Source organism: Borostomias antarcticus (genome assembly GCF_949987555.1).
Source record: "Borostomias antarcticus genome assembly, chromosome: 13".
Classification (NCBI taxonomy): Eukaryota; Metazoa; Chordata; class Actinopteri; order Stomiiformes; family Stomiidae; genus Borostomias; species Borostomias antarcticus.
In genome coordinates, this window is record NC_140246.1 from 6985124 (window position 1) to 6998197 (window position 13074).

Below are 13074 nucleotides of genomic sequence, written 5' to 3' on the forward strand. Positions count from 1 at the left end.
GCTCTCTGAGCAGCCTTTATAGTCTTTACTTCTTCTGCCAGGCTTATGCATTGCCTGGTGGCCGAGCAGTTAAGGCGTTAAGTCTCATGATTTTCGTTGCGGGTTCGAGCCGCGATGAAGATGTTTAATTTTTTTCTTTAGAGAACGTTGGCTCTCTTTTACAATGAGGAATCAAGTCAGCTTTAGATATCATGATCTTGGATATCAACTTTATTTATTTGCTTTCTAAGCAGCAACCAATATCTTATGTTTATATGCATGTAAAACAGAATAATATCTGAGGATTACACAAAAACTACCAGAACGATTTTCACGAAACTCAATGGAGGGGTATAGCATAAGCCAACTTGGAACCCATCCCCTGTGCTCTCTGAGCACCCTTTCTAGTCAAAAGTATTTCTTCGCGAGATCCACTAACCATACTGTGTGTTGTCTTGATATGCGTTGCACCATCCAGCCCTACTTTTCCTCGCCATTTACATTCCATACATACCTCTGCAATCTTACTACACTGTGGAGGAGTATTTTGAGAGGGGGAATAGCTTCTGGGCGTAACCCTTATTGGTCACACATGATATGTTGTGCGGCGGTTTTGTGCTTCTGGAGTAGAAAAAATTACCCATGTACTGTAGCCTACTTTACATTAACATAACATGTGAAACCTCTTTGTGTTGAATTCCTGTTCTTACTTTTGGGTACACTAGCTGTATAAAATGGAAATTGAGTGAATTCCTCGCACCAACAAAGTGTGTTTTGTTCCTAACAAAAACAGGAGCTTTGTGTGTAGTAACATTCCAGACTAGCTTGGGAAAAGGAAGACATTTCTCAAGCACGTGTCAGGAAATTACTTCCTGACAGGACAAGGCGAAGGTCATTTTGAGTGAGGATGCTCTTGCCAGACTCATGATATCAGTACCACACAATTTGAACAGTGTCTTTGTTACACGGGATGACGTCTTATTGTTTTGTTCAGAGAACAGAGGCGCTGTCATATAATGAAGGCCTAATGAGTTGCCTTGGTTCGCAAACAAGGGAGTGGGCGGTGGACGCATTTGAGATGGCCCATTAGAACGGAAACAACACAAGTCTAGTCAGCTCTCTAGTAACAGCCAAACAATGTTTCTTCCCAGCTCTCTAGGCTACTTGTGGCACAGCAGGACCGTGTGCTTCAGAAGTTCCTTTTACCCCTAATGTGTTTTGGCTGTGATTTAGCCTGCACGTGTAGGGGAAATGGTGGTACCTTGGGATCAGTGTCCCCGCGCTGACCACGTGACTATGCACAGGACAAAGAGCTGTTTGTGTGTCCTGCCGGGGTTTGGCCACAGCTACAGAGGAGTGAACTTTGACCTCTAGACATGGGTTACGTCTCAGCCAAGTAGCCTACTGCGACTTGACCAGACATAGGCCAAGATGGCAAGGTCTACTGTACCTCTCAAAACAGCCCAGCTAAAAACGTGTGCCAACAAGGTCACGTGTGTGAATGGGCGTCGGTATATCAGCTCAGGACACCTTGTGCTGTTAGGGTGAGGTGTGTATGACTGAAATAGCATTCTGCAATCTGCTCTATGGGATATTGGACTCTCTCGGCCCCCCAGCCTTGAGCCCCTGTGAAAACACAGCCTGCCAACTTAAAGGGGGAGACGAGTGTGTGAGCCAGTTCACTTCTGAAGGACACACATCTGTGCCACAGCTGGAACTTGGCTGCCTACACAGCTATAGGAACACAGGCAAATGAAGTGCCAGCAGGATCTCATTTTGTGTGTGAGTGTGTGCGTGTGTTTGTATCGTCTTTGTGTGTGGGTGCGTGTGTGTGTGCGCGCACCTCATAAGACCCAGGCAGTGCTTTAGAGTTAGATGTCCCACCCCCTCCATATCTCTACATCTGGTTGATGTCAAACTGTGTAAATAAACCAGAATAGTCTCTACCCACTCACTCCAAAGGCTAACCTCCAGCCTGATGCCAAATTGCATTCATCAGAGAATTTGTCTGTCTTGTGGAAAGCGCCTACAGGCCAAAACATTTTCTTTGCAAGAGATGAAACTCTCTTTTCTCCCTTTGTCCACTGTTGTTGATCCAGGACCCCTACCTGTTAGTCTGGAGTTTTGATGAAAAACCACTACCTGTTAGTCATTCCTGTTCAAATGGAGTGTGCTCTTTACTGAGTCAGTGATAGATGTCAGTGAGTATGTAATATGTTTTGCTGCTGGACAATAAGTTGTAGCCTGGTGCAATCATCCTGATCTTACAAGTTCCCTTTCAGTTTCTCTCTGCAGATCAGTCTGGACTTCCAGCTATCTCGAACGATTTCTCTCATATTATGTTTTGACCGGGCCAATCAGGGACTGTTGACTGCTGTTTTGCTCCCCAGTAGAACGTAGCCCCAGATTGGTTCCCGTAGTTGATGTGTGAAAGGGAAAATTAAATACAGGCTGTTGGCAAAATAGTCTCCCGAAGCAATAAGCAGCAACGTTAATGTTAGTAGAATAAACACAGCCATAAGTGCAGTTATTGCAGAAATATGCAAGAGTGGAGTTCCTCGGAGGAAAATAAGTTTTTGCTGTTCTTCCGACTGGATTTGGCAAACGTTTTGGTACGCTGAATGGCTGAAGGAGTTGGTCTGTCAAGGTAAGTAAGCCCAGCCAATAAAATCGCTCGAGATTGGGGGGAAGGCCAGACTGATCTGCGGAGAGTAACTGAAAGTGAGCTTGCTAGATCAGGAGGGTCTCACGAAGCTAAAGAAGTTGAGGCGCGTGTGCGTGTGCATTTGTGTGTGTGGAGCCACAGTGGTATGTGTGCACTAGTGAGAGCAGAGCACATCTGGGGGAGTTTTGAAAGAATCCCAAGGGAGTAGGGAGATAAGGTCACGCAGGTCACGGAGATGCCAGAGTCAGGCACCAGGCAGAGATCTCACCGGGAGGGAGAAAGAGCGATGGAGAGCATTAACCAGCTCAGGAATGATGACCGATGGATTCTTCTACACTACTGCCAGACAGCGCAACAAAAAGGAACGGGCCCAGACGCTGCTTCACAAAACAGCATAGATAATCACTAGGCTTCCAGTGTGGAGGCTGTGATTTGCTCTTCGGATGAATCATCCAGTAGTGAGTGATGTAAGACATGGAAACTCTGCTCCTCCTGACATCATAAAGTTCAGGCTATTATTATATTGGCTTTTGAGAGGGAATTGAGTTTATGCCGTGCCAATTTCCAAGATTCTTTTTCCCCCACTTTTGCGACTTAGATTTCAAGGGGATTTCAAGTAGCATTTGATTCAAAGAAGAGGACAGTAGTGATCTAAGTTACAATACACAGAGCAGGGGGGGGGGGTCATGAGGGGGAGCAGGGGTTGAGGGGGTAACTATGAAGTTTGGTGATATCTAATGATGTAATCAAAAGCCTTCACAACTCATCTGCTTCAATTCTGAAACTAATTCTGTTTGATGAAAGCATCAGGCCTACTGAAGTACCTAATAGTGTAGTCTATAACGCTAGCCTACTCTTTAACATGCGCTTAAGCTTGTAGCTGGTTTCTATTTTACTATCCCAAAGAGAGAACTAAAATTATCCTAAAAACGGCTGTTTGTGTTTAGAAAAGCTCACAGTCTTGGGTTTGCCCCCTCAGGCCGTGAGGCAGGCAGCTGACCAAATATCCACTCCCTGGTGTGAGGCTGGGGCAGGTTTCCGTCAGGTGGAAATACCATGGGAGAAACAGCTCCACCTTCTAATAGGTAGCCTTCAGTCAGCAGCTACTGACGATACTTTCAATTTGAAATTGACTTTTACAGTCGGAATTCCCAGTGACTTCATTGAACAACGGTATGACTTGTGTTCCTTTCAAAGAGCACGGCCACGGATTCCATCCAACGTAGTGTTGCGGTCAGCTTTATAATACTGGAATTGTTTCAGGCATCCATGTACGTAACTCCTTTCTCAGTTGCGGTTCCAGGGCTGGCTCAATTAGAGATGTGTTTATTGGGCAGAGTAAGTACTTAGCAGTGTGAGAGCGTGGCTGTGTTCTGGATGAAACCTGACCCAATGTTGCCCAAAGGGCCCATGACCGAACCAGCGCAGACAAAGGCCTCTGTGTGTTGAACATTCAGGCTCCCTCTCCCAATAAGAGTCCAGTGGTTTAACTATGCTCTCCTAGCCTGTTCCAAGCTCCTACCATGCTGGACGGGTGTGACTCTCTGGCCCTCTCTGGCCCCCTCAGTGCATCACCCCAACTCCCAACCCAGAGGCTAGCTGCCCTGAACAAGGAAAGGGATCTCCTGACCTTCCAGGACCGGCCATTCCAAATGGCTTGGCTCAGGAATCCATATCAGGTCATTGTGTGACTCTGTGTGATTTAATCTAAAATCATTCCAAGATTTTTTAGGGCTCAGTCAGGCTCTGTGTGCCTTTCCCATGATCCGCTGTACGGTCCATCGCTACGCTGATCGAATCACCTTGATCCATACGACCGAAGTGATTTAATGAAATTGTGGGATCAGTTACAGAGAACGGGAAGCGTGTGACTGCCCCTAGTTTGATCTCGCGCTCAGAAGGCTGGGAATAACGCTTTCCGACTTTGGTTGGTTCAGTCTGGGATTCCAGGCGCTAGCGGCATGTTGTGGAGGGAGATCCCTGGGAGAATGGCCCCATTATTCCCCCAAACCCTGTCCTGTGACTGCCTGCCTGGTCACAGGAGATGGCCCCCACGGGTATGAGGCTAAGAGGAGTGTGAATCACCCTTGTTATTGTGTGGTGCATGTCAACCAGCTAATCTTTGTTTTGACTTGCCACGCCACTTCTGACTGAAGTCCGTTCTCGTCATGTCCTGCATGTGTCTCACTACATTTTCCGCTGTGGCCATTCATACATACATTATTCTGCCATCGCGTCATTCATACCAAATCACACTGTCTGTACAGGACTAGGCATTGAGGTGGAGCGGATGAACTGAGGGGCGAATTCACTAAAGCAAATTGCGCCCGCTAATTGCACCATAATATTGCGCGTCAGTTGCGCCCGCTATGTGCTCCGTTTTAAAAACCTATTCACTAAAGATATTGCGCTAATAATATCCCAGCGCAAACACGCCCATTCGGTGTTTGCGGCTGAGTGCAATTTGCTGCTGATATAGGAAATGACTATAAATACTGCGCATACAGCGCATACAACTCGTATGCATATCATTGGACGATGGCAGACAGAAAAAGAAAGATACGATTTTCAGACAGCGAATTTGAAGGCCTCACGGACGAGGTTCAAAAACATGTCTCACAGCTTTCGGCAAAAAATATCACGACTGCAGCAAAAAATCATATTTGGTTTTTAATTTCCCAATCAGTCAGTGCCATTTGTGTGTGTAAACGCGGAAGACTGCAAACGGAGGTGGAATGATTTAAAAAGACGAACAAAGGAAAAATTGTCATTTTATGTTATGCAAGTTGCAGCACGATGATCTGGCATACTTTTGGGGGAGTGTATAACATTGCCCCACCGGTACGATCTAGGCATCTAAACGGCTTTTCAGGATTCCAAATGTGCACTCAATCACACCGCGCGTCCTGATGTGAGCCCAGTTGTACGCCGCCTCTCCAACGTTGGAAGGATTACGCACGGGAGTCATCATCCATGGCTGAAGATGATACCTGCCGTCACCTATGATACAAAAGCAAAATATTTTCAAGACCATTCAAATAAAACAAATATTGTGTAGGCTATGTTTTTATTTATTTATTTATACCTATATCGGCCCCCAGCCGTTCAATGAACAGCTATAGGGAATGCGCAGTTTCGCGTATAGACTATTATACGCACAGTTTCATGCTATGTAGGCTATTATAAATAAGTATTATTCATTTGGGGAGCTTGGACTCGCTGGGGACGGGTGGAGAGACGCATAGTCAACTGAGCCTCCCCAGACGCGACTTCATCCTCCAGTTGGCTGAAGAGCTGCGCGCTCTGGTGTCCAAACAGTTACCGCGGTGGTTCTAGTGTTAAATCAAAAAGTGACCTTCTTCTAAATATTCTCTCACGAACAACATGCCTGGCATTGCGATGCCTTCGCCTCGCAACAATCACTGCTGCCATGATCAGCGGACAGGCTGACCGCGACACACCCCTTGCGCTTAAATACCACCACGTTTCTGAAAACGGTATTAATTTCACTTTAACTGCGTGAGGCAATTTGCGCCGATGTTTGTGAATTGGGCGGGTTTTGCAATAATGTTCATTTGCATAGAAAGGGGAACATTCTCCGCCCATATTACCTAATTTAAATATGAGCTAATAACACCGGCGCAGAGCAACGCAATGACGAACGCAACGCAGTTAACACCGTATTTCACCCTTTGCGAGGGCTTTGTGAATAGCAAACATAATTTTTGACTTATTTGCACAGGCTTTGCGTCAGGAAAAGCTGCGCAATCCTTTAGTGAATTCGCCCCCGAATGTTGTGAAAATGTATTTGATTCAATTTCAAGACAATGGTTTCCCCATTCACAACTGGGAACAATCTAGGTTGGCCAGTTTTATTTATTTATTTATTTATTTTTTGAATATTTGCCTTGTGGAGCTGGTGTCAACCTGGGACATGGAATGGAGGGTGAGGCGGGGGGGGCATTGATTTGTTCCCAGACGCGGTCATGGCCCTCAAGTCACGACCCCATTTAAAGTTCATTGCTGCGACGTCTGTGCTAAATGCAGTCATGTTTCCTTTGAATGGGACAGTTTGTTTGGCATTGCTGTTCTAAATGCGTTATCCAGGATACCATACAGGGGGATACATTTACGAAGGAAGTGAAATGCTGCTGTTTTCCCTGCATTTTATTTCTTCAGAGACCTGGATTTATTAACTTCATTCAGTTCGTAATGACAATAGGCCTAATACTTGAACAAGGTGAAGTAGATATACTTATTAAGCAATAGCTCACGACAGGCCGTGGTACAGTATATGGATATTATATCACTGCTGTGGGGCGTCGGCCGACAGCCCCTTAGCTGTGATATAACAACCATATAACACAGGCCTGAAGAGAAAGCTATTGCTTTTATAAAATGGTCATGAAGTATGGCAATATGAAAGTAATAGATACTTAAACACTATAAATCCATCCTATCCTCTCTATAATGAATCTAGTAACTTACAATGCAAATCTAGTAACTAACAAAACTTTAAAACGCTGCAATGCCCCAAACAAAAATACCAGACAAATGAGTCTTGGATTTCCTGTTAGACTTCCTTATCAAAGCACAGTATTAATGACACAGACAGAGGCAATCCTTCACTTCACCACATTCACTCTGCCGTGAACCGTACTGTAATTACACATGATCACACGAGACGTTCTTGAGATCACACGGGACTTTGCTAATGTGCTGTTCACTTTCAAACAGGCGGATAATCCAGGATCCCCTACTGAACGCAGAACATGAAGCCCTGTTATCAGGAAGGGGTTTGGGAAGTGAGAGGCTGCAGTGATCCAGACATCACAGAGACTTACACAAGTTTCTGGAGGTCTCACTATAATACAGTATAATCACTAGTCAAGTTGTAATATGACCCCGGAGTCTTGAATCTTAAACACCCTCAATATTTTCTTTTTGAAAGTCAGTGTGGCCTTGTTGAGGGGGTTTCCCGACTATTGGGTGGTCTCGACCCCACTGCGTATGAGTGTGTGTGGGACTCGTATTTAATTTCTTGGCTAAGGATGTATTTTTGTCATTTCTCAAGGCTTTCAGAGGGGTTGCAAAATGATCCTCTCAACTCCATACCTTCACACACTCAACTATTTACTCACATTTGACCTTTTTGGCTCTAAGTTAGTCAATTGAGAATAGAGACGATAGACAAGGGTGTCATCTTGCCTGCTGTGTCGTAACCTATAACGCTTTGCCTGCTCTCCTTTCAGGTTCACAGTGGAGTGAAGATGATGTCCGACGCCAGCGAGATGTTGGCAGCTGCCTTGGAGCAAATGGATGGGATCATAGCAGGTAAGACACACAAACGCAGGCCACACATGCTAACAGTCACAGTGAATTGCGGGGGCAAATCCTCCTCCGATATTTTCAGAGGAATCAATGCTCACATCTGTTGCATATTCAGTCGGGCGAAAGGCTATATGGGCCTGCCTGCTCCTGGTACTATCTCTAGCCTATATCTACAGCATAGTGACGTTTCATGCTCTTCCTGGATAAATCCCTCAGGGATAGCTCTGGGGAGGGTTCACAGGATGCTGACTATATTACTGCAACTACTCCCACAGCATTCCTCCTCCATGAGACCCAACAGCGAATTTTCCATTGTTTCAGCGTCAGTGGAAAGTAATTATTATTCAAGTCGCGCGAGCCTATGGTTTAGCACTCAGACTCCGACTTCGCTAGGAGAGGTTTAGCCATATTGCTATGCCATTTGCAGTTGAGCCGAGCGGGCCGGTTGTGAGGGCTTCCCTGCTTTTCCGCTGACTTGTGTAATTATAGCGTTGACCTTTTCCAATGGAAGAAAGATGGCTGGTCACGTGACATCCTCCAGCAGACCCCTGGTTACCACAGAAACCACAGTGCTCGTACCATCCCTCTAGGCTCTGCTGCTGGTGGGAAAGGCCTGCTTGAGTATTTAAATATTTATACAGATATATATTTATTTTTCTCTCAAGCATCTCTATGAAGGTTGACATTTAGAGAGCGTTGCTGCTAGATGGTGATTACTGTTCATATGGGGAACATTAACAATTTTACAGTTTCAATTTAGTCACTTAGCAGGCGCTTTTTTTTCAGTCCCTGCTCTAACCACTGGCCTATCAATCCCTACATAAAATCCCCAAGTCCAGTAAACTGGCCAGTGCTTATTGCTTCCCTTGCTGACTGAACTAATATGATTGATTAATTCGCCGTATTCACCTCAGCTGTCATATTGGTCAGTCTGACGTAATGAGGGGTGCGGATGCAGAAGTGTCCGTTGCCTTCAATGACCAAAATAGTCAAAATAACAGGCTAAATACACTATCGGGGTTACAAACTCATCATTACCAGACTCTGATTGTTTTTCACTGCCGTTCTTTTCGCGTTTGGTAATGCATCGGAGTGAATGCAGCTGACGGCTAACTATGGCTCATTCACCCCCATGTATTTTCCAAATGCGAAAACAACGGCAGTGAAAAACAATCAGAGTCTGGTAATGATGAGTTTGTAACCCCGATAGTGTATTCAGCCTGTTATTTTGACACTTTCGGTTCTTGAAGTGATGTTTTTACAGCGAACTTTTAACATTGAAGTCAACGGGCACTTCCGCATCCGCACCCCAGACTGACCAATATGGCTGCCAGGTGAATAAGGCGAATAGGTATCAGTTTGTTGATCTTTGCTTGTAGAATGCATGATATTTATTTTGAGGCCGCATTCTGAAGTCCACATCACCGCAGCTAATAGTGCCTCTCCCAGTAATCCCACTGGAATGTTCTCCGTATATCTGGAGGGGATTGTAATGTATATAAGCGTGCACGTGCATGAGGGCATAGTGCAAGCTATGGTGTGCATGTTCACATTCAGTTTCTCTCTGCAGATCAGTCTGGATTTCCCCCTATCTTGAACAATTATTCTGATTACGTTGTGACCGGTCCAATCAGGTACTGTGTTCTGACTGCTGTTCTGCCCCCCAGTAGAACCTAGCCCCTGTATGGTTCCCCCTGTAGAACCTAGCCCCTGTATGGTTCCCCCAGTAGAACCTAGCCCCTGTATGGTTCCCCTAGTTGATGGCGTGAAATGCAGGTCGTTGGCAAAAAAGTAGGCTGATGGCACCTCCCAAAGCAACAAGCAGTAACGTTAACATTAGTGGAATAAACACAGCCATAAGTGCAGTAATTGCATACATAGACTCAATATCAACAAGAACAAGAGTATGCACTAGGAGAGTTTCTCGGCGGAAAATACGCTTTAGCCCTTCTTCCAACTGGATTTGAAAAGTTTTGTTTTGTTACGCTGATTGGCTGAAGGAGTAAGGCAAGTACTCCCACTAGGGCTGGGAGTCCGAACTTCGGGATTCGAATATAATTCGAATATTGACAGAAATACTGGTATTCGAACGAATATTAGGCAGCCCTTAATATTCGAACCTGTTATAGGCATAATTTTTTGTAAATGTGTTGGCTAGCAAACGTTGCTTTTGATTCAGATTCAGAGGGTTTTTCACGCCTGGTGAAGTTGCAATCGCGAGCTCATTAGCAAGGCTATTGGACACCTGGGCTCCTGTAGGAGGTGACGTTAGTTAGCACGCGTTCCAGGCAACCCGTAACTCGTGTTTTTCCGACCTCCTACACGTGAAAATGCTCTGGAATGGCAGTCAAACCCGTAACTTCCCACCCGTGAACTCGTACAGATCGATGTAGGCTACTGCCATTCCAGAGCATTTTCACGTGTAGGACGTCGGAAAAACACGAGTTACGGGTTGCCTGGAACGCACCATAAACCCAAGCATGTAGTCATGCCTAAACACTGACTAAACTCTTAGTTGCTACTAGTTAGTCGCATATTAGTTTGGTGTCTAATTTCGGTTGCACCACGGCAATTTAGGCGTTGTCTTAACTAGTAACTACTAACTAGTTACTAAAAAATAGTCGTTGTATGACTGTGACGGCAGGATCCAAATAGCCAATCGGTAAGCAAGTAAAAATGTAAACAAGGAGGTTGATCGCCCTTACCCAGCCCTTACCAAGGAGCTTGGGCCGTGTCCGAATGTCCATATTACATACTATATAGTACATACTGCAACTCGCCTACTACATGCGATTTAGTACATACCTGTACTACTCCACGAAAACATGTTTAGTATGCGAGATAAATGAAGCATGCTTCACGAGTCATCCAGTGAAAGCGACGGGCTCCGGCTCACAACAATATTGAGCTAGCCAGGCATTTGAGTTGGTCATCCAACACAGGCTCGATCCTCACCTTTCTGTATAATCCCAACTGTGAAATGGATGTGATAATAGTCCACAAAATATTCTTCCTTTGCCTCGTTTAGCACCAGCTGCAACTCTCCTCCAAATGCATTATCTCCGTTAGCAAGGCTAACGTTGCACTCGGTAGCTTGTGCTTATTATTATTATTATTATTATTATTGGGGTTGGTGCTTGTGCAGTGGAGGGGTTCTTTTGGGGGAGTTGGAGCCGTTGGATTGTTATGCTTAAATGATCCTAGCCAGCTAGTTTGATAACCTTCTTTGATTCAGACATAGCGTAGGCTGCCTGGTACCGTCCACTGACCAGTTGCTGGTTAACTATGAGAGGCAGGATCCCAGCCGACCGTTGCTTCCCCCCAACCCGCAACGGAGGGTTATCAGCTGGGCTGGGACTCCCCTCGCAGTTAATCTTGATATAACTAAGACATCTGATAAAAAATCATTCTGAAAACATCATTGCTTATCGATATTGCCTATGATACAATGCCCACTAGTGGACAGAATGTGCACAACTTTATTTTAAAACCTAGGTAGGTCTTTCTGTAAGAATTTAATGGTAAAAAATATTATTAATAATAATTCGAATATATTCGAATATTATTATTAATAAATAAACGAACTTCGAATATGATTTTTGGGCAAAAGTCCCAGCCCTAACTCCCACCCACAGCAATCGTTAGGGATAGGGGGAAGTCCAGCCTGATCTGCAGAGAGGAAGTGAATGTGAACTGGTGAGATCAGGATCTCTCTACCTTACCTGCCTCCTCACCTGACCCCCCCAGGCTCCAAGGCCATGGACTACTCCAACGGGCTGTTCGACTGCCAGTCACCCACCTCGCCCTTCCTGGGCAGCCTACGGGCGCTGCACCTGCTGGAGGACCTGCGGGGGGCGCTGGAGCTGATGGACGCGGACGAGAGGGAGGGTCTCCGCTGCCAGGTGCCCGATGCCACCACGGAGGGACTGGTGGGCTGGCTGCAGGGACGCATGGTAGGGGTCCGCCCTAGATATGTAATGGTATGAACATTTCATATCACGATTATGGTGACCAAAATTATCACGGTTATCAGTATTATTGCGCCATTCTAAAATGTGCTGAAAATGTTATTTTCAACTACTGATACACTGACATAATTTCACCCAGTTTTAGATTGAAAACCACAAATATAATTAGCAGCACTGTGCACTTTTTTTTAAAATAATGAATCTTGGAGACTGTTGCTAGTTTTGAAAAATTCACTGTAAATAGCATCAACCAAAGTTCAGAAATCGAACTTTTCGGTTTTAATGGTTATTTTATTGCGATAAACCGTGAATTTTTTAAAATTAAATTTATCATTATACCAGTTATCGCTCCATCCCTAGTCTGCCCTTTGGTCAGTGTGCCAATGGCTACAAGGAGGATTATGCACATGTTGTATTTTTTTGTGTCGTACTGAGTGGGCTACTGGTATATCGGCTAATACTCTTTGGTTTATTTGATTTGAAGGATTGGCTTCCCAGGCTGAGCCTGATTTTATACTGGTCGTACCCGAGATTATAGATTTGTGTCACACACTGTGGCTTGCAATAAACTTATATGATTGCAAAAATCTCAGTCTGTAGGAGGCTTAAGGAGTAGACCATATTGTTTCCACTGCGATCTGCCTTCTGTCTCCCGATCCTTGCCTGTCACAACACCTTTCCTCTACTGAATTATGTTTATTGTGTCATGCTGGAAATGGATTCCGACCCCGAACCGACAGACGATTCATAGTGGACCTCGTTTTTTTTCTTTTTCCCCCCCGCTCCTCATCCCCGCGCTTCATCTTCTATTCTTCCGAACGCCTTTCTTTCCACGTGTGAAATCGGAGAAGACTTGAGTTCTGATTCGATTTACACTTCTCACACAGACACACAAAGACACACACACACACAGCGCTCACATGTAAGAACCCGAGACTCACATGTCTCTCATATGACCTTCACGTGGCTCCTCTCCTGTGCCTCCACATGTCATGGAATCGACCATGTGATTCCATTGTCAGGGAGGTTGTTATGATGCCTCTGTGCATATCTCCCAGATCATCTTCCTTGTACAGTATCAGCAGGCTGATCTGTGCCTGCTTCAAAGCCTCCTTCAAACAAGAGAGGCAG

The 13074-nt window shown here is 45.2% G+C and overlaps 1 protein-coding gene across 5 annotated transcripts in view; it reads left to right on the forward strand.

Moving 5' to 3' along the window:
- The window catches only part of LOC311316903 (liprin-beta-1-like), a 30839-nt gene that overhangs the window by 3264 nt on the left and 14501 nt on the right, over positions 1-13074 (forward strand). For 4 of the 5 annotated variants that reach the window (XM_084447856.1, XM_084447853.1, XM_084447854.1 and 1 more), the window contains 2 exons: positions 7897-7978; positions 11723-11928. In XM_084447856.1, coding sequence (XP_084303982.1) covers positions 7915-7978; positions 11723-11928 — 270 coding nt within the window. In that variant the 5' untranslated portion in view covers positions 7897-7914. Of the gene's footprint in view, positions 1-6679; positions 6885-7381; positions 7450-7896; positions 7979-11722; positions 11929-13074 lie in introns of those variants that run through there. The other variant, XM_084447852.1, reaches the window with a different exon arrangement.